The sequence below is a fragment of the Ambystoma mexicanum genome, chromosome 3p, assembly GCF_040938575.1.
Source record: "Ambystoma mexicanum isolate Mex_15411 chromosome 3p, UKY_AmexF1_1, whole genome shotgun sequence".
Taxonomy (NCBI): Eukaryota; Metazoa; Chordata; class Amphibia; order Caudata; family Ambystomatidae; genus Ambystoma; species Ambystoma mexicanum.
The window spans coordinates 890,737,746-890,762,641 of NC_090925.1; the positions used below are offsets into that span (position 1 = coordinate 890,737,746).

Consider the following 24,896-nt stretch of genomic DNA (forward strand, 5'->3'; position numbering starts at 1 on the left):
TGTGTTCTGTTTTTTTTCTCCAGGTCACCAATGTAGCATCAAGTATGGTTCACTATCTTGCCAGACTTGACTATGGGATTCCTGTTCACAAAACACAACTTCCAAATATCTCCGGGTTACCAACGTGGTATCAACTCTGTATCATTATCCTGCCAGACTTGATAGCATATGTTATAAATTGCTCCCTCTTTGGTAAAGGGTCTCTGTTCCCTTCTGCTGGTTTATGTCACTTCTTTTCATTTTTCACTTTGGTCCCAGATCTTTCTAGGTTGCTTCAGGATCTCCCAGACTTGTTTTGTTGCTTGTTTCTCTGCCCTCTGGCTTCCAGCACCCTCTATATTCTCTCTGGGTCTTCCCAATTCAGTTTGGGCCCCAGCCCATTGATTATGAACTCCTCTGCATTTGTGTGGGTTCTCGTCCCCTGTACATTTCTCTTGCATGCTTTGCCCCGTTCTATATGGGTCCCAGACCCTGGTGTGCACTGGCAGGGCTTCCCTCGTCTTCATGCAGGTCCCAGACCCCGATATTCTGTTTACGTGGAACCTCTGCCACCCGATACACACACTGTCCAATTGAACAGAGCTGGTGTACCCCCCTGCCAGGTACTGTTCCAAATAGGGCGATTGCCAAAGATTGTCTCAAACTGTGTAATTATCTCCTCATCCTTAGCCTTTTCCGTCTCTCACGACGGTAGTGTGTGCCTTTTCAATCTATTCAGCTTCCTCTGTATCCCAGCAGCCGGCCCAACCCGTTCCCTACCTTCAGGGGGCATAGCTGTGGGCTCCGGTCTATCCTGGAAGCAGAGCAAAGCTTCCTCATTGTTATCGCGTCCAGCGTTCTCTCTTCGGTGGCTCTGCAGCACTCCGCTCTCTCTCTCGCAGCCGGATGCGCACCTTCCCCTTCTCGCATTCACTTTGCCGGTTAAGCTTTCTGTTTCCCCGCTACCGTCCAGGTGCCTGTTGCATGGACCTCCTGGAGAGAGTCGTCTCTCAACAACATCTCTGCTTCTTTCCTTTGGGTCTCTAGCCACGGAACCAGCGTATGGTTCCTTGCTTCTCCTAGGCTGGCGGGAAGCTATATGATGTCCTTTCTTTTTTTTTATCAATTAGTCTACCTCTAGTAAGCTATACCGTGTAGATTGGTTCCACAGTGGGCATTTGCCTCCTTGCCTCCTCTTTGTGTCAGTGATGGTTTGTATTCTAGCTGGGTAAGCCTCACTCTTCCTCGTCCCAGTATAATTAAGAAAGTCCTCTATTCTACTAAAGCACTGAGGTGTGGGTAACCAGAGTGGACTGAGTGGGTACAAGGACAATGGGGGAGGTAACAGAGAGGGTGAATACCCCATTCTCCCGAGGCTATTGTCACAGGTTCCATGGAGGGCTCCCCTCCCCATGAGATCCACCCGCTGAGTTCCACCCCGAGGGGGACTATCGGGTAGCGGCCTCACCTTCCTGGCCTTATGGAAAGGGTCTTCCCCCATGGAAGCAGTGACGGTACCCTCGGATTCATCACAGAAGAGTGGTATGGCCTTGGTTGGTCTTGGGAGGAATGCGAGTGCCGGAGGCATCTCCCCCTTCACACCAGCACCCATGGTAAAGGAGGTGATCACTAGGGCCTTCAGTGATGCTAATGATGCAGCTGTCTGCAGAGCTGGCACTAATGAGGCTGAAGGAGGCCTTGGAGCAGGGCCACTCTGGAAGCTGCAGTGGTTACTGTGGAGACTGTGACCGTGGCCGTCGACGAGACTGTTGACAGAATGAAAACTAGTGGAATCGGTTTTGTGGACGAGTCAGTCGATAGGGTTGTAGTCATCAATGGGGTAGTTGCCGTGGTGGACAAAGTCGTCGACGGGGTAGCTGTTGACGGGTCCCTCAACGGGGTTCTTGATGACGAAGAGTTATGTTTCATAGCCGGTGTTGACTATTTGCTCGTAGACTGGGCTTGGCTGGCCGACGGTGTATGACCCCACGGAGAGGTTGCTACTACCCTAGTCTTTCAGACAGGGACTTCGCAGCTGTGGTACCGGCTGACCAAGAAGTTGGAGCATGGGACAATTTAGCCTTTTTAGGTAACTTCCCCCAGAAAGTGTCCTCAAAGGATCTCAACCTCTTGCCAGAGGGAGTACGCTCTCTGGGTCTTCCTCAATTCATGCCACAAACCTTCTGTGGCGATCTTTCTGTATTTTGGTAGCGAAAGCCGGGCAAATGGAACATCCATCTGTGTCATGGTCTGGGTGCAAGCAGTAAATGCATTTTTAGATGTCGAACATTAGGACTTCAAGAGGCTTTTCCTCGTGGCATCTGCCATGGTATGTGTGGAAGGCCCAAGACGGGCCTGTAGCCTCACGTGGTCTGGAGATCTGACGATAGACTGGATCTCCTCTGGAAACGGGTCCCCACTGCAGGTATTCGCAATGGTGACCAAAAAGATTAATAGAAGACAATTTGAAGATGATTACTCACAAGAATTAGGGAAAAAGTTATCGATATTTCGAGGAGCGAAACACGAAAAGGTGTTGTAAAAATCTGAAGATGTCCACCAGGGGTGGAGCTTAGGAGCATAAGTGTCATTGGTTGGGGCAGTATGACCCCAAAGTGACAGCAATAGGCTATAGAAGCGACAAGCAGTTTTGCTTTCAAGCAAAACTGCTTTATTACTACAGAGGATTCCCAGCCTGACGACGGAATATTCATGAGCATGTGAATCCATGTAAGACCCAATGCTGGAGAAATATGAAAATATGAACCTATTAAATTATTCCCTCAAATGAAACCTTAGATTTGTTAACAGGCGGACAAAATCTGATCACCCTGGTAACCATATTTTCACGGGTGAAAGGAGAGCATCAATTATAGATTACATTTTTGTTCCAGTGACCCGCTAGAACTTTATTGAGGACCTGATAGTAGTTCATAGGCTGTATAGTGATCATTCTATATTAAGTTTATCACTATCGGTCACCTGCCAGCCTATCAGAATGAAACACCAAAATAGAGGAGTACAGGAGGGTATTCAGGCCGGTTGTAGAAGACATCTAAAATGGGACTGCGGGTTGAGTGGAAATGTGGTAGTGGACATTACCAACAAGAACCATCATTTGAGAACCCTCGGTTTACAGGGTGAATGCTCGGATTCTAATTTTAAGCTCGCCTGTTTTGATAAATTATTTAAACCTTTTGGTACAAGACTGTCTAGGAAACCCAGGCCTTCAAGTACTGTCTTACATAGCAGCTGTTGGCTTAAAGCCTGTAAAGTTGCTAATGAGATTAGCTGATGATTTTGAAAACTAATTACCTTTCCTGTGTACAGATTATTGCAACTTGTAGACAATATAAACAAAGATTGGAGATCCATATGAAGAACTAACTGGTGAGGCATGTGGTGACTTGGTGTTGGCTGCAAGTGCTGTGAATTCCATGCATTTTGGGGACTTAGTTTCGCTAATTGCCCAATTATGCAAGGTACAATAGGAGTAAGAACTGTATCCCGGCTAACACTTGAAGATCACACTTCATAAGAATCTATTCTAGTGGATGTGTTGTCGTCCTAGAGGATGACTATTCACAAACTTACTCTTATATGAAATGAACCATTTTGCTTTACTATAAATGAATTTATGGAGGCAATTAAGTTTATGAAGGCTAATAAAATTCCTGGGCCTGATCACATTTCTTCAGACTTTTACAAAACACAAATTACCAAATGGGGTCCTCTATTATGCAAGATGTTTAACATTATGACCTAGTTGAACCACTTCCCCAAATCTTGGGGCAAGGATGTAAGGTTTCCTCTATTCAAGAAGGGTGATAGCGTTCCCGCTAACTACAGACCAATACCTCTTTTGGACTGTTCACTCAGGAGTTATCAGAAAGTCTTTTGATTGGCTTTCCCATGAGACTAATCTGGTTCCGATCCAGTTTGTGAAAGGCACTGGTACTCAGCACCAGCTGCTCAATTTATATTTGTTGGCTGCAACATGTTTGTTTATTAAGCAAGAAAGTCTAAAGTACCCTGTGTGGGTTTGGCAACTGCCTTTGACTCTGGTGGATCAGTATAGGCTTTGAAATTCTTTAAGTACGTACAATGGGTATTCCCTGCCAGGCCTCTTGCAGGTCTTTGTTTCATTATACTCAGATAAATCTGCAGTGACTCACTTGACCCCAGATAGCAAAATAATCAAGCTATTTAAAATAAACGGCAGTATGCGTCAGAGTTGCGCAGTAGCTCCTATTTTTGTAAAACCTGTTCACAATACACAATTGCCAATATGATCGTTTATCCTCTAGTCGAACGGATGTAGTTAAAGTTGCTGGGATATCCGTACCAATTTTGGAATTTGTTGACAATCGTGCCTTATTAGCAAGGAGTCCAAATTTCATTCAGAAACCTATAAATATATGACTTATCCATCATATTTCGCTCACCCTCATTGGCCACTATGTCGTGGTTGAAAGAAACAAGCTATAGTAAGACCAAAGAGACTACTATTAACCAAATTCCCAAATTTGAGAGCAGCTACGGAAAAGAAATGACTGGGCACCGTTAATTAATGTAGCTTTTTCCGGGTTGTCAACCTTACTTTCATCGTCATCCTATTTTAAAGATCATTCATAGTAATGAGGTGCATTTTAACTGCTTACCCTTAAATGCATTGACAGCTAAATATTGTGCTAATACTAATGATACTGGCACCATTTCAGTTGAATACCTATTTTCTTGTATTATTGATTGTAAGCATTTGTTCTTTTCGTCTCCGAGCAGAAGAAACATTAATACGCTTTTTATTCTTTTACTGCAAATGAACAAATTACTTACCCCTGGTAATGTTGTTTGTGACGGATGGTCCTCCCGCGGATTCCTCATCTTGGATATATTTGTATCCTGCTTTGCAGTCTTAGAAACAAATTGACAGCAGGGGGCGCTGTGCAACATCATTGTCCCTCGACAGTTACCATTCCTGCGCCCAGACACCACGTATATGATAGTACGTATAGCAGACACCGTCCGTACCCAGTTAACTCAGTTCCTAGTTTATCTTCTCCCCGTGATCAGCTGTCTTGTGGCGAGTAAGGTAACCCTCTATAGGCGTTGAAATAGAGAAGAATAAACATTCGCTCTTAGTCAGAGGAGTAGGCTGGGACGGCGACAAGGAATCCGTGGGGGGAATATCCAACAGAAAGAACATTACAAGGGGTAAGTTGTTCTTTTAATGGATTGTGTCCTCCCACAGATTCCTCATCTTAGATAGACACCAATAGCAGTTTTGAAGATGGAGGTGGGAGAAGCAGTTTCCATCAGTACACAATGTTGTGCACAACCACTCTTCCAAGAGTGTCCGGACCCGCCAGGGAATATAAGCAATAGTGCTTTGAGAAAGTATGGAGGGAGGACCACGTTGCGGCATTGCAAATGTCCTGCACTGGTACACCTCTTCGTAGAGCTGAAGTTGTTGGCAATCCCTTGGTGGAAGGGGTTCTTAAATGATCCGGGACATCTTTTTCAGCAATGGTGTAGTACTCTGAAATGCATACGACGATCCATCTCAAAAGTGTCTGTTTGGTTGCGGCGTGGCCTAATTTGTGACGAGTGTAGCCAATGAATAACTGATTGTCTTGTATGATACTTAACATTCTTAATATGTAGAAGCTAAGAGCTCTTCAGATCAAGCCTGTGGAACCTCTCTTCATCCTTAGAAGGGTGAGGGGGGGAGGCGGGTTGAAAGCTGGTAGTGGGATTTACTTTGAGACAGATGAAATTTAGACAGCACCTTAGGAAGGCGAGAGAGACAAAACCTCGAAACAACCCTTTCTTTAGACCCTGAAAGGTGGCTTTCAGGATAGGGCTTCTAGCTCACTAACCCTGCGAGTAGAGGTGATAGCCATTTAAAAGATGGTTCTCCATGTTAGAAGCCCAAGAGGACGGGAATTGAAAGGGTCAAATGGTGCTCCATCGAAATCTTAAGAACCAGATTCAAATCCCGGAACGGAACCAGAAAAGGGATCAGTGGGAAAGTATTCTTAAATCCTTTAAGGAATTGGATTACTAGAGTCATCGTAAACTAAGTGCCTTGGTTCTGGCCTGCGATTGACTATTGATAATGCCCAAAGTATCCCTTAACGGTAGCCACCTGCAACCCTTTTCGTGCCAGGTGCAGTAAAAAAGTAAGCACTGCAGTTATATTGCAAGAGACCGGATCTATACCTTTAGTTCCAGACCAGCTGCAAAACTTGTTCCAACGGCAGTGGTATTGTGCTTTAGTTGCTGGTCTTCTATCCAAAAGCAACATCCCCATAACGTCTTCTGTAAGGTCCCAATCTTTGTATCTTAACCTCTCAGAAACTAGGCATGTAGAGTCAGCATTCTGATTCCTGGGAGAAGAAGACGGCCGCCTTCCTGCGAGAGTAGATCCACTCTATGAGAAAGACGGAATAGAGGGCAGATGCACATGTCCAGAAGGTACCACGTCCTCCTGGCTCAATCCACGGCTATCTGGATCATGGATTTCTCAAACAGTCTCAACCTCGTGATGACTTGAGTGATGACGGGGACTGGTGGGAAATTCCCAGTCCACCACAAACGCGTCTCCCAGAGATCCTATTTAAGGAAATTCCCTATAACAGAAAAGGTTGCTCTACCTGTTGATATTGGACGCTAACTGATGCAACTAAGGGGTTCGCCAGAGTGCAGAGATCTCTAGAAGGACTTCCTGAGCCAACTCTCACTCGCAGGAGATCATGCTCTGCCTGCTCAGAGCACCCACCGTCATTCTCTTTCCCACCTAAGTGAACAGCTGACAGAGATCCCTTTTTGTAGAGCCCAAAACCAGAGCTCCATTGCTTCCTTGCACTGTGTTGTCCGTGGTGTCCAGTCAAAGGGTCGAATTCAAAAGGGTCGAATACAATACATTTGACTCAAAAGGACGGAAAAAAAAATGATCGAATGACTTTTTTGATATGTATTTTTTTTTTTTTTGGGCCTTGGTATAGGTTACATTTGTGGTTTTTGGCCAAAAAACAGAGGTTTGCGGGACGGGGGGACTTGAAGGTTTGTCATCCTGCCTGAAAACTGTGACCATTGGGATCTGAGGCCCACTGGAGGGACCTCATCCTCAGACAGGCCTCACGAGACCCAGCAAACTTAGAAAATTGAATGCTGGTAGATACTGGGCATTTTGAAACCTCATTACCATCTGCAAGATCCGTTGAGGCCTCAACTTGGATTTCTGAAGCATAGTCCAGGACCGCCCAAATAAATTGAAGTTTTGAGAAGGAGAAGCCCAATTTGTGGAGGTAGTGGCAAGTGATGTTGAGCTGTTAAAGAGCTTGTTCGGGAGAACAAGCTCTGATCAGCTAGTCGTTGAGTGAGGTAGGGAAAGATGTGAATCCCTCTCCTCCTTAGATTTGCTGCCACTATCGCCATCAACTCTGTGAAGACACTCAGTGGTGATGTAAGCACGAAGTAACAACAGTTACAGGTAAGTAACTTGTTCCTTCTCCAGCATGGGGTTTGGCATGGATTCACATGCTCATGAATATAAGAATACATAGCAATACACACATGCACAACCACGGGAGGTGGCAAAGCTCAACATTAAGCATTACCTCCAAAACTCAACAATAAGCAACTCTTACCTCCTCACCAGGCCCACCTTCAGGCGAACAGGTTGCACAGCACTGCTTGGCCGACTCTGGACTCCTCCCTGGAATCCCGGTCGACGCAGTAGAATTTCGTGAAGGTGTGCGTCGACCTCCACATAGCAGTCCTGCAGATATCCAGTAGGGGCACACCATACAAGAACGCCGTTGTAGCAGTGATCGCTCTGGTCAAATGGGCTCTGGGACGGCCGGGCAATGGTTGATTTGCCAACCGGTGACAGTGCATGATGCAGCCAGAGAGCAATCTGGAAATGGAAGCCTTCGAGAGGGCCTTCCCCTGATTCACAGGTCCAAAGTTCACAAAAAGCTGTGATGTCTTCCGAAAACTCTTTGTGCGGTCCACGTATAACTTCAGTGCTCTAGCTACATCCAGCGAGTGCAAAGTCCTCTCGGCCGGCGACGAAGGCAACGGGAAGAAAACTGGTAACGCCAAGGGCTCGTTGAGAGTGAAGTCCGACGGCACCTTGGGCATGAAGGAGGGGTGCGTCCTCAGCACCACCCTCGTCTCGTGGAAAGTCAAGTATCGAGGCTTGCAGGATAGGGCCTGGATCTCTCCCACTCGTCGTGCCGAGGTGATGGCCACAAGGAACGCTGTTTTCCACGACAGAAATTTCAACGGTGCCGAACGCAAAGGCTCGAATGGCGGCCGCATGAGCCTGGTCAGCACCACGTTGAGCTCCCACGCCGGGGCCGGAGCCTTCACCAGCGGGAACGATCGGAACAGTCCCTTCATAAACTCCTTCACCAGGCGATGAGACCACAGGGATGACCATCCCGTAGTTCTGGTTTAACGGGAAATCGCTGCAAGATGGATCTTGATGGAAGCGTGAGCTAGCCCCGCCTTGGCCAGCGACAGTATGTATGGCAGCACTTGAGGGGCCGTAATTCGCAGAGGGTTAATCTTCTGTGCGCGGCACCAGACAGAGAACCTCTTCAACTTGTGTCCGTAGCACTTTAGAGTTGAGGACGCCCTGGCCTTTGCAAGCACCTCCTTGCAGTCTGCCGGGATATCGTACCTTCCAAACTCTAGTGCTGCAGGAGCCAGGCCTGCAAATTCAGCGACTCCGGGTCGTGATGGAGGATGGCGCCTCCTTTTCTGGAGAGAAGATCTGCGTCCGTCAACAGTCTGACTGGGGCGGGACGCTGACAAGTCCAGAAGGTCCGGGAACCAGATCTGTCTCTGGCACTTGGAGTTCTGCGCCATCGCAAACAGGTCGATATGGGGGTTTGCCCCATCGCTGCAAAAGTCGATCCACTTGAGGCAGCTCCCACTCGTGGCACGAGCGCAGCTCCCTGCTGAGTGGGTCGGCGATTCCTGCTAGATGGAAGGGCACCAGAAACATCCCCTGGGCGACAGCCCAGTCCCACAGATCCTGGGCCTCCTTGGACAGGGCTGGGGATCTGGTGCCTCGCTGCTTCCGGATGTATAACATCGTGGTGGTGTTGTCGGTAAAGATCCTCACCACCTTGCCCTTGAAGGACGGGAGAAACGACCGAGGGCCCAGTACACTGCTCGGAGCTCTAGGATGTTGATGTGGAGTGACCTCTCCTCCGGGAGCCAAAGGCCTCTCGAGTGCAGATCTCTGATGTGTGCTGCCCATCCTTCCAGGGAGATGTCTGTCGTCACCGTCTCCTGATGTACCGGGTCTGAAAGTCCTTGCCCGCCACGAGATGCGTGCGGGTGCCCCACCATCGGATCGCTTGGCGGAAAGCCTCGCTGAGCGGGATCCTATCTTCGAAGCTGCCCGTCGCTTGTATGCAACGGGCGTCGAGGAACTTTTGTAGAGGATGCATCTGTAGCTGCACAGGCGCACCAGGTATCATTCCGAGCGGGGACTTGATGGATCTCACCCTGGCCACGTCCGCGGCCAGCAGGCGTTGTACCTTGCACAAGATGGCCTTCGTCCTTTCCTCCGTCGGCAAGACCAACCGCGCCACTGTATCGAGCTTGGCTCCCAGAAACAGTGCGACCTGCAACGGAACCAGGTGGGATTTCGTGTAGTTGATGGAGAATCCCAGGTCCGTGAGAAGTTGGACGGTCTCTTGCTGTGTGTACGACGGCGAGTTCTCTTGTCCTTGCCCAAATGAGCCAATCGTCCAGGTAGGGGTAGATGTGGATCCCCCGCAGGCGCAGCCGCGCCGCCACTGGTGCGAGGCACTTGGTAAACACCCTGGGTGCCGACTTCAGCCCGAAAGGCAGGGCCTTGAATTGGTAGTGCCACCCCTTGACTACGAACCTGAGAAACCTTCGGTGTCCTTTTAGAATGGGGATGTGGAAGTAAGCATCCTCCAAGTCCAGGGACGATAGGAAGTCGCCCTCCTCCAGCTGTCCCAGCACGTGCTGGAGGGTGACCATCCTGAACTTTTGTGCCTTGATGTACTTTGTTAACCGCCGCAGGTAAAGGATGGGGCGCCAAGCGCCTGTCTTCTTTCTGACGAGGAAGTACCTTGAGTAAACTCCGGAGCCCCGGAGCCTCTTGGGGACGAGATCGATGGCACCTTTCTTGAGCATCGCCCTTACTTCTGTTAGGCAGAATCCTGTGCAGTGCCCTTAGGGACCACTACACACAATTAAGACTACAGGTGGCAATACAAGTTTTACCTTTGGTACAAGCCTGTACTACTATGTCAGAGTGGTAGCAGTGGCGGAGCAGCCAGGCTTATCTCAAGAGTATATGAGCAGTAGCAGAGATTACACAAAGGGACCACAATTACTGTGACTCAAGCAAACACTGACTCAAGGTTTCAGGTACAAATAAATAAGTACATTTATTTTTAAACCATTCGTTATAAACACAACACTTCTATTAAACTTAAACAAAAACCACACGTTAAATATCCTACAACTAACCAATTCACTTTGTACAGTATGTCTCAAGGTAAGTACCCTGTGTTTGAATGAACCGGTGTTATGCACAAAACACGTTACCGTGAATACGATTGCGATCACTTTTTGACAGTTCGGTCTACAAACTAAACGCGTATCCGTGACATGAAATGCTACCGGGGCAAAAACACACTTAGCACCTGAGATACTCCGAGGGAGTTGGAGGCAAAAATAACAGGCAATATTTTGGTTAGGCAGACAGAATCGAGAAACACTCATAGACAAGAGTTCAAAAGTCAAAGGGCCGGAGCCAGTGTCAAGTGACACCGGGGCCTGTTGCCGAAGATCACACAGTCAGATAGTTCACGATTCAACGTAGCCAAGAGTACTTCGATATTGTCAATGTTCGGAAGCAAAAGTTATAAGAAGGAGGGAAGACAAGGGCAAGCCTTGGAAATGAAGAAAAGGGGTTCACTCAGTTTCCTCAAGCAGAACACAGTACCTTATTCCAATGATGCAGCTGGTGCCGTGGCAGTTGTTCCTGTTGGTTTCCTGCAGACCCACGATTCCTGGAGCTTCATTGTGAAGGAAGACGTCTGAAGGGGGTCTGCACCACACAGGAATGATGCCAGCAGCAGCCACAACGAATAAAAGGTGCGCTCCTTAAAAACAGGAGAGCTCTTCAAATGGCTATCCGGACCATTACAGCTGTGTGCAGCGATTTCGACCAAGGAAGAGGATCCTCTGGCTGTGGAAGAAGAGCTGGTTATCCCCACCAGGCTCAAGGGAAGACGACTCCGGACTGGATCTCCTCTTAGTCGTTGAAGGGCAGATAGCTCAGGACTGCAGCAGGGCTTCACCGGGACGAGGTAAAGTTACCAGTAGTGACTCTCTGACTTCCAGCCCAAGAGACCTGCCTTTTATGCGAACATCCCCCATTCACACAGCCTGGCTGTCAATCACGCAGCAGAAGGGTTGTCCAGCCCGGACAACCACCTCAGCCAATCATGGAAAAGTGTGACTTGGGTTTCCTAGGATACCCTGTGCAGGGGGTGACTACACTGTTCCCTCACATTCAGCCCACCTAGACACCCAGGCGCCTAGAGGAGGGCTTCTTGGCAGAAACCCGCCAAAAGACAGTGAACAAAGAAGGCAAACCTGGTTTGCCGCGCAAAGTAAAACACAAGAAGGAGTTTAACAAAAAGAAATGGTGAATAAACTGCACCGGAGCCAAAAGAAAAAGTATTTGGTCAAGCGGGTTTAAGTTCGAGGCTAATACAATAGCCTACAATACTACCACGTTTATATAAGTTAACCGTGGTAGGAATGTTTAGGGTAGATACCACTGCCACCAGCCAATTCTAAATGTTAAAAGAGCGAAACAATGCTCGAGGAGCTACAGATAAAAAAGGCTAAGGATTAACCCTTTCCAGTACTCCATGTAAGATGTGGTGTACTGGATCTGTGGTTACATGACTAAGTAAAGTTAATGGCAACCTTACTCTTTTCTGGGGGACAGTAGTCAGCCTCAGAAATGGAGTCGGAGGGAAGTCTGCACGACAACCCTGTGTCACTGCACTGAAGGTGCTGTGTAACATAAAAGAAGGGGGCCACTGAAGTGGTGTACTCCAGAGCTCAAAATCATACAAAACAGGTGGAAGACACACAGCAAAACATGGGTAAGAGTGGGGGAAAAGCTCACACTCTTACCAAGTGGAATGAAATAACTCCAGAGATCCAGCAAAGCTGCTGAGGGACTCACTAGGTAAGGGAAATTAGCCATGAAATGAGAATTCTCTCTAACAATCACTTACTGTACATCTATCGTGCACCAAGCCGGTTACTTCAGTTCTAGTTTTTCCTCTCTCTTCCAGAGCACATTCGCTAGGCCAAACGACCAGACGGGGAAAGAGAGGAAGATGTAATACACAGAAATTCTACTGAGGGGCAGGATGGGAGGGCCAAAAGAACATTACCATGGGTAAGTAATTTGCTATTCAAGTGGCTTGTGTCCTTCCATATATTCCTCATCTTTGATTCCCTGCCAAACCAGTATGTGTAGGAGGTAGGAGTAAGAATGTACTTCTCATTAATGCAGTGAAGAACAGCTTTCTCAAATCCTGCCTCCTGCCCCAATGCATAGTCCAGGCAATAATGTTTTGAAAATGTATAAAGAGAGGATCAAGTGGAAGCAGCACAAATGTCTTGCATTGGTACCCCTCTCTGTAAAGCCGATGAATTGGCCTGCGGACGCACTCCTAGTAGAGTGTGCACCCACAGGAACTTCTTTACCTGCTAAATTATAGCATTATGAAATGGAAAGTATAATCCAGCGGCACAAGGATTGCTTGGTCACAGCTAGTCCTAGCTTGTAACCTGTGTAACCCACAAACAATTGGTCGTCTTGTCTAAGGTTTGCCCATCCTAGAGATGTAAAACCTCAGGACCCTTTTAGGGTCAAGATGATGCATTCTTTCCACCTCCTTAGGTTGAGGTGGAGGATAAAAAGTAGGAAGGACAATTTTTTGAGCCAGATGAAATTCTGAAACTACCTTGGGCAGAAACGTGGAATGGACTTTCAAAAAAACAGTCTCCTTGTAAAAGGTGGTAAAAGGCAACTTGCACAGAAGAGCCTGTAATTCACCGACTCTACGCACAAATGTGATGGCCATTAGGAAAACCGTCTTGAGTGAACTGGAGGGCAGATGGCCATTTCCAGAAGTCTGGGTACCTGTTAGGGAGAATTCTCTTATAAGGCTAATATCCCAAACCTAGCGAGTCCCCCAGCAGGTTTGCTGGATTTTTGGGGTTTGTTGTTTTCTCCTGCTAAGAGTGAGACTCTTTTCGTCCCACTCTTAGGCATGATTTGAGGTATGTCTTTGACTTTTTGTGTGCTTATGGGCTATGGGGTCTTTTACTCCATAGGGTATCATCTGTTTTTCATGTGTGTTACACAGCACCCTCAATGCAGTAACACAGGGGTGTCATAGTGACCCCCAAACATAGACTCCATACCCTGGGACTGACTACTGTCTCCCAGGGCATGTAAGGTCATCATTGACTTTACTAGTAAAAAATTGTGAACAGAACCAGTACAAACCATCATATTGTGGAAGTACTGGAAGGGGTTGATTGGATTGCCCCTGGGTCTGTTTTCAAGGGGGCACTGTCCAGTCCCCCCATGTCGAGTTTCTGGCTGGTGGCAGTGGTTACCACGCAAAATATTCCACCGGAATATTTCCTATGGGATTTTCCCATTGATTTTATACGCACCACTTTTTGGTGCAGTGTTAAAGATACTGCCGGTTTAATATTAAATCAACGGTTGGGTCTTTTTGCCAGAACTCTTTTCTCAAATGGCGTTCGTGTCCGTCTCTGTAACTCCAACCAAGGTCGGGCCCTTTGTTCCACTTTTTTGGCGTGCTTCTCCACAGAAGCCCTCAAAATGGTGCCACTCTGTCTGGGATCCACAGGATGTGTGGGGAGGGGAATTAGCACCCTGGACTGCGTTGCCTTAGCAACCCAAGTCACACTCTATTCTGATTGGCCCAGTGGTGAGCCGCCTGGCTCACCACTTATCATGTTTGAGTGACAGCTAGGCTGTTGAATGGGGGTTTTTCTGCATAAAAGCAAGGCTTTTGGGACTGGAACTTCAGAAGTTGCCACAGGACCTAAGAATCCGAAGACGGAAGAAGCTGAGCCATCTGCAAACGACGACAACACCGGTGGAGCCCCGCTGCAACAAACTCACCATTTTCCCAACGACAAGAGAAGATCTTCTGCTGGACGAGTCGTCTTCCTTTGAGCTGGTGGGATCAACCAGTTCGCCCCTTTCGCCTTCCAAAGACGTCTCTTGGTCAAATCGCCCATGCCAAGCACCCCGACGGCCGGATAGCCAAGCTTCACCACTTTGACCGCAAATAAAAGGAACGCACCTTTTAACCGACGAACTCCGCGGCTGGTTTCATCCCTGTGCAGTGCATGGACTCCAGGTTTCCTGCTCGACGAGATCCTCTCTTCCCCTGGTTGAAACAACAAACTGCAACCACTGCCAGGAAAAACTGCCACCGCTGGAGCTTCCTCTCTCTTTAAGGTACTGTGTTCTGCCTGGACTCCCTTTCTACGGATTGCTAAAGGTGACCTTTAAACCCTTGGCTTTCCAACTGGGTTGGCCCCAGACCTTCTAACTTTACTTCTTGAATCACCCCAACCTCTTTTGAACATTCTGAAAAGACTTTTAGTGCCTTTTAAACTGTGTGATCTTGGGCACATTTCGCTTTGCTCCATTTAAAATGGGCCTGGCCTATGAACTTTGGCTCTACAGTGTATACTGCCTTTACTCCCTTGCTTTGAACTTCTAAAAGTGTTGGGAACTGTTTTATTTCTATGCCCTGCCTTTTTCTCTCCCTTTAACTTAACTATTGGAGTGCCATCTAGGCTAGGCGGTCACATCTGTTTTAACAAATAGTGGTGTGTTAACTCTGACTTGTCCAATAGTTATCAAGGGAGGTGTGTATACTTTACCTGACTGCGTTTTTAACTTGCTTTTGATTTAGAGTGCTAGTGTATTTCATAAAGTGTGTTTTAAATAAATAATTATATACTTTTGATACAAAGCTCTGGTCAGTGTTTGTTTGCTCTACTGTGTTTTAGCCCTATTATGTATCCTCTATATACTGCCCTACTCTTCTTGAGAGAAGCCTGACTGCTCAGCCACAGCTACCAGGTAAATCTGGGTGGTGCAGACTGCTACCAATTGGGTTTACTGCTAACTCCTGTAGTCTTAATCTTCTTGCAGTGTTCCCCAAGGGAACTGCACAAGATTCTGCCTAACAGTACCACGATCTCCTGAGCCAATCCGCAGCAATCAAGATCATGGTTTTCCCAAACTTCCTCAACCTCATGATGACATGAGGAATGGCGGGGACTGGCGGAAACGCTCACAGCAGTGGAAACTCCCAGTCCACCACAAAAATGTCACCTAGAGGTTCTCTTTGGGGAAATTCCCTGGAGCAGAACAGCTCGTACTTCCGGTTGACACTGGTCACCAACAGATCCACTTGAGGGGTTCCTCAAAGGGCGAAGATTTCCAGAAGGACATCCTGAGCTAGTTCCCACTCGTGGGAGATTGTGCTCTGCCTGCTCGGAGCGTCCACTGCTGTGTTCTTTTCTCCGGCTAGATCTACTGCCAGAAGTGTGATTCCTTCTCTCAGTGCCCAGAACCAGAGCTGCATTGCCTCTCTGCACAGGGGGCAGTGACCCTACTCCCCTCTTTTGTTGAGGTAGTGCATGGCCACTGTGTTGTCCATCAGTATCAGGAGACTCTTTACCCGTATTGAGGGCAGGAAGGCCATCAGCGCTAGTCTGATTGCCCTCAGCTCTAATAGGTTGATATGGAGTCTGGACTATGTCTGAGACGAGTGTCCGCTCATTGAAAGACCTTTCATGTGCGCTCCCCATCCTGTGAGGGAAGTGCCCGTCACAACAGTCGTCTCCGGCCAAGGTTACCAAAAAGGTTCTCCTCTCATCACATTCTCTCGGCTGGACGACCAGAGAAGACCCTGGGTGACCTTTGTCGGTACCTGGAGCAGATCCGTCATTCTGCTGCAGAATTGAGACCACTGGGATCAGAGAGCCCATTGAAGGGATCTCATTCTCAGATGGGCTTCTGGCACCAGTAAAATGCAGGATGCCATGAGGCTGAGCAACCTTAGGAAGGCGTAGGTCGGAAGACGTTGGACACACACATTTTTGGACCATCTGCAAAAGAGGTTGAGCCCTTAACTCGGGTGGCAAAGCTTATCCCGAAGTTGGGACTGCTCCAATGAATTGAAGCTTCTATGAAGGTGTCAAGTGGGACTTCTTGAAGTTCAGGGAGAAGCCCAGCTCATGGAGGAAGTGGCAGGTCCGACAGATGATTCAGAGACTGATCCGGAGAAACAGCCCTGATCAACCAGTCTTGGTAGGGGTAGATGTGGGTATCCAGTTAATATGTCTAAAATAATATTTCGAATCACAAAAGTATCCAAAAAAAATACAGAAAAAAAAATCCAATGTATTATTGTTTTAATTTACATGTTTTTTTTGGTTTCGCGAGTAAAAAAAGGGTTTACATTTTTTTTATTTTTTTTTTAAAAAGGGGGGGTTGGGGGAACCCCCGCCATTTCAAACAAAAAATAACAAAAAAAAGACATTCGACTTTTTTTCGGTATAATTTTTGCATTTATCTCCTACTGAATAGGAAGGTCCAGGTCTTCTTTTAGAGTCAGCATAACGTTTGACATCTTCTCGGGCCGTTCTAGGTATTCATTAACCTCCTTATGTACTGTGATGAGGTTTTCGATCCAGCAGTCTACTGCAGGTACTGTAGTAGGATGTGGGAGTACGGAGGGTAGGACAGATCGATGGAATCCTTGACTACAGAAGAAGGGACTGGTCTTGATAGCTGAATGATCTGAATTGTTATAGGCGAATTCAGCCATAGGTATTAGGAGTGACCAATCGTCCTGAACTTTGGTGGCGAAACATCGTAGATATTGTTCGAGAGTCTGGTTCACACGTTCCGTGGCTCCATTGGTTTGTGGATGGTAGCCAGAGGATAAGGCACGTTGGATTCCCAGAATACAACATACTTGCTTCCAAAACTGAGATATGTACTGAGGTCCACGGTCTGAAATGATCTTGGAAGACAACCCATGAAGTCGGAATATGTGTTCCAGGAAAACTCCGGCAAGGTCTGGTGAGGAAGGTAGTTTGGATACGGGTGTAAAATGAGCCATATGAGTAAACAAATCAATAGTGACGATGATTGTTGTGTAGCCTCTAGAGGGTGGTAATTCCACAATAAAATCAGTGGCGATGAATTCCCAGGGTCTTGTTGGTATTGCTGGCTGGAGTAGGAGTCCGGCTGGCTTCTTATTATCATGTTTATTCTGATTGCAAACTGCGCATGTTTGGACATGGATCCTAATACCATCCTTCATCTTGGGCCACCAAAACTGTCTTTGTACTAGATGGAGTGTTGTTATCCCACGATGTCCCGAATGTAAGGTATCATGACATAGACTTGTGATCCTTTGTCTCAGTCCAGGAGTGGGAATGACTAAGCGATTATCTTGGAATAGATACCCGTCCTTAGCTGTGAGATTCCATCTGCTATTTCTCTTGTGCTCCTTCCAGAGGTCCGAAAGTCGAGTTTGGCCTTGGATATTCTCCAGGAGGGTGAGTGCTTGGGTAACAAAGATTGCGTGAGGAAACATCTTTGGAAAGGTCCGATCCTCAGAGTTTTCATAGTCGGGACGTCTGGAAAGGGCATCAGCAATTATGTTTTGTGATCCAGGGACATGATGGATGTGGAACTGGTACTGTGCAAAGAAGAAGGCCCAACGGGCCTGATGACTGTTCCTACACTCCAAAGATTGTAGAACTTGAAGATTTTCGATGGTCCGTACGGACCTGGACTGGATGCCTAGCTCCCACGAGTAGATGTCGCCACGCTTTGAAGGCTTTGCGGATGGCTAGCAGTTCCTTTTCCAAGACGGAATAATGAGTCTCATTGGGCATCAGGGTTCGTGAAAGGTAGGCAATGGGGTGCTCCAATTTGTCCTCAAATTCCTGTTTTAGTACTGCTCCTATGGCGTAATTGGATGCATCCGTCTCCACTAGGAATGGCCGGTTAATATCGGGTTGAGCCAGTATGGGGACTTGAGTAACTCTGTCTTTAATCGTTGGAATGCCTTGTCTTGATCTGCAGACTAGAGAAATGGAGCATCTTTCTTCAAGAGAGCAATGATCGGTTGAACAATTTCAGAGACGGAAGGTATGAACTTTCGGTAAAAATTGGCAAGTCCCAGGAAAGATTGAATCTGTTTCACAGATATGGGAGCCGGACAAGATAGTATGGCCTTTACCTTTGAAGGATCCATTCCAATTCCTTCTTGACTAAGGACAAATCCTAGGTAATGAACAGAAGTGACGAGAAACAGGCATTTCTCGGATTTAGCTAGGAGTTTGTGTTCACGTAATCGTAAGACTGCCTTAACATGCTCTTCATGCCTTAGAAGGTCCTTGGAGTAGATCAAGATGTCATCCAGGTAGACGATAAAGAGGAACAACATGTCTGAGAACACCCTATCCATGAAACGTTGAAAAACCGCTGGGGCATTAGCAAGTCCAAAGGACATGACCAGATATTCAAAATGGCTGAAGGGAGTTCTAAAGGCTGTTTTCCATTCGTCACCTTCCTTTATACGAATGAGATAGTAAGCACCCCTTAGGTCTAATTTTGTGAAGATTACTGCACCTCGGACTGCTTCCAGGATATCAGAAATGAGGGGTAGAGGATAACGGTCCTTGAGAGTGCACTGATTTAGACCACGGTAGTCCAGACATGGTCTGAGTTCTTTGGTATCTTTCTTTGGAACGAAGAACAATGAAGCACCCGCTGGAGATTTGGACGGGCGTATGGTGCCATTTTCCAGGTTAGTATCCAGGTATTCTCGGAGAGCCTTCTTTTCAGGTTCAGATAATATAAACATTCTGCCGAAAGGAATCACAGCTGTGGGTTTGGTATCAATGGCACAATCCTCTGGCCTGTGAGGAGGGAGAGCTTGAACTATCGCGGTCAGAAAAACATCAGAAAAGTCTTTGTAGGCCCTGGGAATCTGGATGTTGTTAGAAACGGTGACTGGACTTTGTTGGTTCTCTTGAAAGTCTCTAGAAGGCTTTGGTAAGGTATCCAGGGATAGGCAGTGAGCCATACAATATTCAGATCCAAGAAACAGTGAGCCGGCTGCCCAGTTGATGTAAGGATTGTGCCTCTGCAGCCAGGGCATTCCAAGGACCATCGGATAATGGGCTGATTTAATGAGGTCAAATTTGATTCTCTCCTGATGGTGATTAATAGAAAGTAGAATCTCTTTAGTCTGAAGGGTAATGGGTCCTGAGGAAAGAGGCCTTCCATCAATTGCCTCTACTGGTTGCATTGTAACTCAGCTTTCATGTGGAATGTTATGAGCAGTGATCCAATCTTGATCTAGAAATACGCCCATAGCTCCGCAGTCAACTAATGCCAGGATGGGGTAGGATTCTGTCTTGTAAGACGATAGTAGGGCCTGAAGAACCACACGGTTATTTTGTCCAGGAGAGTACAAGGATGGAATTGATGTGGAGCAAACATCTCTCTCCCGACACTGTGCTCCATCTAGGATCGAGAGCTGGCGTTTCCCGAACGCTGTGGAGGAGCAATGGGACATTCTCTCACAAGATGTTTATCGGAGGCGCAATACATGCACAGACCAGTATGGATTCGTCGCATCTTTTCTTGAGGGGTAATGGGTCCATGAAAGGCTCCTAGTTGCATAGGTTCTGGGTCCGGGGTAGAAGGAACAGTAGACTCTGCTCTAGGGGCATGTTCCGTGATGGTCTTTTGGAAACTTGCCTTAGACTTCCTCTTCTCTGCTCTTCTTTCTTGGATTCGGAAATCTATCTGTAAGGATAGATCCATAAGAGCCTGGAAGGAGCTTGGGCGGGCCACCCTAGCAAGCTCATCTTTTATTTCTTCGTTCAGCCCCTTTCGGAAGAGTGTAAAACTAGCTTCTGGAGACCAGTCTGCTTCTTTCACAAGTTGTTTGAAACGAGTAACATAGGTGAGCATATCCTGGGATCTTTGTTGAAACTCGAGTAGTCTCTCTTGAGCACTATATACCTGCTCTGGGCGATCAAACATTTCCTTAAGGGCTCTCACAAAGCCATCATAGTCATCCAGGAGACCGTCACTTGTATTGACTAGGGGGGTTGCCCAAGTCAATGCATTTCCAGTGAGGTGTGAGATCATAAAACCCACCTTTGCTCTAGGAGTGGAGAAGTAGTAGGGCTTGAAAGTGAAGTGAACTAAACACGAATCAAGGAAGGCGCGGAGAGTCTTGGAAGAACCGTCATACTTGTCCACTATTCCTCCCAATATTACATTTTCTTTGGTTGCGGAATCACGTGATAGAACTAGCTGCTTTAATGCTGCGTTCTCTGCCTTGAGGTTCTGTACATCCGCTGTTAATTCCTGCATGCCTCGCATGAGGTCTTGGGTGGCGGCTTCCAGCTCTGAATCTGTATCGTTTTTAAGGCATCTCAATCTGTCACAAGTCTCTCCCTTTCTCACCTGTTTCTGTTGTGTACTTGCGACCCTCTGGGATTTCTTCTTCTTTACGGTCTGGGATTTGTATAGACCCGAACGCCGATCTTTGGCGTCCACCATGAGAGTAGCGGTTCAGTTTCCAGGAGCGTTCAAAAAGTCCAGGGTAATTCCAGGAAGTAAATAAGCTACGCTCGGAGGCACGGAGGACCGTGACTCGAGCGCGGAAAGTTTTCCAGGAGATTGGAGAAGGAAGGGAACAGGAGGGGTTTTAAGGAACTGAGAACAAGGAATCAAGCGAGAGCCCCGATCGAACTCCGGCTAAGCACGTCCGACTACAGGTAGCGGTAGCGTTGAGACGCGCAGAGCCACGGGGGTGTGTCTCTTTTGTAAGATGAGCAGCGTGGAACGCATAGACTGATCCGGAGCTTTCCGTTCTGGGCGGCCATGTTGGAAGGATAACTGCATGCAATCCCCTGCGAGTCAGGGACCAGGAGGACTAGAAAGGACATAGACGACGGTTCATGACACAGTCGACTTTGTGGCCCGACCCCAAACACCATAGACAGATGCAGTGAGGGTCTGTGATAGACATTTTCGCTCCACAGTCTGAACACCGGCTGAAGCCTGTCTTCGGTGTTGCAGACATATGAAGATGTGTAGATAAACAAACGAAATTTTGCTGTCGCAAGTAGCTCTGAAGCATGCAGCAATGCAGAAAAAAACAGAACTGAGGTAATGGTCAGCACACGTGCCTCGTCTACCAGAGTCAACGTCATGAGGGACTATACAGAGGCCATCGAGGACCAAGACTCGATGATGCTAGATCCTATGAAAAAAAAAATCTGAAGCAAGCTGCAAGCAGACTTGAGTATCAAAGATGAGGAATACGTGGGAGGACACAATCCATTTGATATATATAGATATATATATATATATATATATATATACACACACGTATACACACACCCACTAAGTACGTTGCTTCCAGTGACAAGTTAGGCAGTGACGCCTTGACAGAAGCATGTGATGCGACTGATGGCCATGAAAAGGTTACCAGGCCGGTCTGCATCTGCTGTTATTACAAAATAAGAGGGATCATTAGGAGGAAAGTACCTATTATAAGTGCCTTGTTTGTGCCCATGTAAATATAAGCAGATGTATGAGGAGAGCTGAGAATGGGAGATACTGCTTTAAACCATAAGAGAATGGTGGATAGGGGCAGGTAAGATACAGACTGATCACTATTTAATGGTTTAGCAAAACAAAGGGGAACCAAGATACTCAGGGAAGCACTTATACATGCAGATTGAAGCAATAATACTGTATACTATTGGAAAGTACTGTTAAATAAGAGTCGAGGTATGCATAAAAACATGCATGCTTTGGAGACATGTATAGTGATTTTGAGAACATAAAAAAAGGCAATCGAACAGTATTTGTAGCTTAAACCAACTCCACTACCACCACCCCAAACTGTGTCAAAAACCTTCTAAAATATCAATTTTGACAACACTGATTATAACAATTAAAACAAGTGATAGTGCTCTTTTGTATAAAATCTAATTTCCCTATTGTACTGTTTTACTATGTTTCTTTGAATGCTTGTGCTTTTCACATACCGCAAATCAATTAAAATAGATTCCAAATTCTAAAATTCAAATGACGAGATAAAGCTCAAATTAACTGTGTGAAGCTTTACTTTCTTCTCTCCGATGCAACGTCTTGGAATCAATATATTGATATATCCTGGTGCATGGGGTCTTCAAAATAGAAATTACGAGTCTGCCATAAATCTTTCCCTTCTTAACATTGTACTGCAAGTTTAACTAGTAAAGCAGGATCAGTGAACATTGTTGCCATAAGAGAGCACTTACAAACTTTAAAATAAAACTATTCTATTACATCTAAGTAATCAGAAATATTACAAATCATGTTAAGTGGGACACCTTAAACAATTAACAGAAGAAAATAAACATGGGATTGGGTTCAAAGCAACCTTTGGCCACTCGGAGAAGGAGTACAGGGTTTTCTCCTGCAACAGCTGTGCGATAGTAGGTGTACGGGCATACTGAAAGTTCTCTTGCTTCCCTCCAGATGGTGCTCTCATGAAACACTTTGCCTCCTCCTCTGGGCAGTTCTCTGAAATTTTTAGAAACGACAGCAAGTGGAACAGTTACTACTGATTAGCAAATCACTAATTTGGTAGCAAAAACAATGATTATATAAATCTTATCAAGAAGAAATAAAACATCACAGATCCTCAGACAATTGTGCATCTTGTTTTATTTAATAACATACTAGAGTGTCGTCATTCCTATGTACACATCCATCTATCTCTGTACATAAAAGTGAAATGTGTGGATGTGTGCTTGTCTGTTCGAAATGTTCAGCATACTTCCATGCAGTAGGTTCTGTGGTGTAGACAATGTAAAAAGTATCAAATATACAATTTTATAATTTTGTTTGTTTTAAGCCGTCTGCAATGCTTACCTCCGTGCTTTAGTTCTATGTAAAATTCAGCAGTGTTCCTAAACTTTCCACACCATTAGCATTCTAGCTGACATTAGCGGCACTCACTTTTGATGCGGGTGACACGAAACAGTGCATGTTTCTTCAATAGTGTCCGCAATTACATTGTCTGTCACATCGTGGCAAATCTCTCATGATAACATAAATGTATGCCATCTCAACAGTACAAAGCTTATACAGGTACAGCACTTCAAGCTTACACGCTTCAGCCCTACACGTACAGCGCTTATGTTGAGGTTGCTGCTGCCTCGGCTGTAGATCCGAGCACCAATAATATTACTGCACAATCTCAACGCTCCAAATCAAAGTAGCTGGAACCGAATTACAGGATTCATGCTTTTCTCATGGTCAGCTTTATGTGGCTTGCTCCAGAGGTAGAAAGAAAGACAATTTGTTCACACTAGCGCCTACAAGACACACTACCAATATTATCTACAAAGAAGCATTGGTCTAGGGATAACAGTACACCAATGATGGCAGCAGGCAAAGGAGGCTGTCCGTTACAAATTAAACTCACCATAACTCTCCATACAATACAATTCTCAAACACAATAATAGTCAGAAGGGCCTGCCGGGACAAACCAAACTCACCAAAAGGAAGGATGCGTGGTCACCTCCACGCATTGACATTCGGGTAACGCAAACAACCATGCAACATCATCATCTGTATTCGTTCACTTAATAAACTTCAAACGAGGACTGAAGTGGGAATTACTGTGCGAAGCAACGGTACACCTGCTAGTGTGTGTGTGTATATTACATGGCCACGGTAGTGGCCATGTAGTTATGGTTAAGTTGCAGTTTCCATAGGAAGAGCACTTTTTGGGCGGCTTATAACTTCGCTCTCCCTGGACGAATCCTCACCAAACTTTGCAAAAAAAGTATTTGGGTCACTCAGAATATTTTTGCAAAGTTTGGTGAGGATTCGTCCAGGGGGGGGGCAAAGTTATAGGGGGGGTCCCAAAACTTTTTTTCCCCCATAGACATAATGGGAAAAAACTTTGCTCACGCCTACAGTCCAAACCGCTGGACGGATTTACACCAAATTTGCGGCAGGAGCGGCGGCTTGGTCCCCAAAGCGTGCTTTGCTTTATTTGGTGTAAATCCGTCCAGTAGTTTTTAAAAAAAAATGACAAAAATGTAAGTGAACAAAATTAGTGATATCTGTGTTCGCTTCGCGGACACACTTCCCTGTTCGCTCCGCGGACAGGACGATGATTGGGCAAGCCGCTTGCGTGATGTCCGCGGACATCTGACGTACTCTCTCACTGGATGCAGTGAAAGCGTGCAGTGGTCTGGCTTCAGAGACGCCCGATATCTATGTTCCTCGCATGAGAGGCTTTGTATCCCGCCTGCACAGTAAGTCCCCCACCCCCGCTCATGCCCGTGTCTGTCTCCTGTTCCTCCCATCCCCCCACTCATGCTCCGTGTCTTCCCTTTTCCTCCAGCCCCCGCTCACGCCATCGGCACACGGTGGCCAGCGGAGGGCTCAGGAGCGGGATCTGCAGCCTGCACACGAACGCTGTGTGTCTTTCTCCCTCCCGCCCAACCCCGCTCATGTCCGTGTGTCTTTCTCCCTCCCGCCCACCCCCCGCTCGTCTCTCCCACCCGCCCACCCCCCGCTCATGCCCCATGTGTCTCTCCCACCCCCCCGCTCATGTCCGTGTGTCTCTCCCCACCCGCCGCCCACCCCCCGCTCATGTCCCGTCTCTCTCCCCACCCCGGCTCATGTCCCGTGTGTCTCTCCCATCCC

The 24,896-nt window shown here is 46.8% G+C and overlaps 1 protein-coding gene across 4 annotated transcripts in view; it reads right to left on the bottom strand.

The window, feature by feature from the left end:
• Nucleotides 1-24,896, bottom strand: part of CHD6 (chromodomain helicase DNA binding protein 6) — a 2,307,824-nt gene that overhangs the window by 388,356 nt on the left and 1,894,572 nt on the right. For all 4 annotated transcript variants that reach the window (XM_069652122.1, XM_069652123.1, XM_069652121.1 and 1 more), the window contains exon 31: nt 22,611-22,753. In XM_069652122.1, coding sequence (XP_069508223.1) covers nt 22,611-22,753 — 143 coding nt within the window. The remainder of the gene's footprint in view (nt 1-22,610; nt 22,754-24,896) is intronic.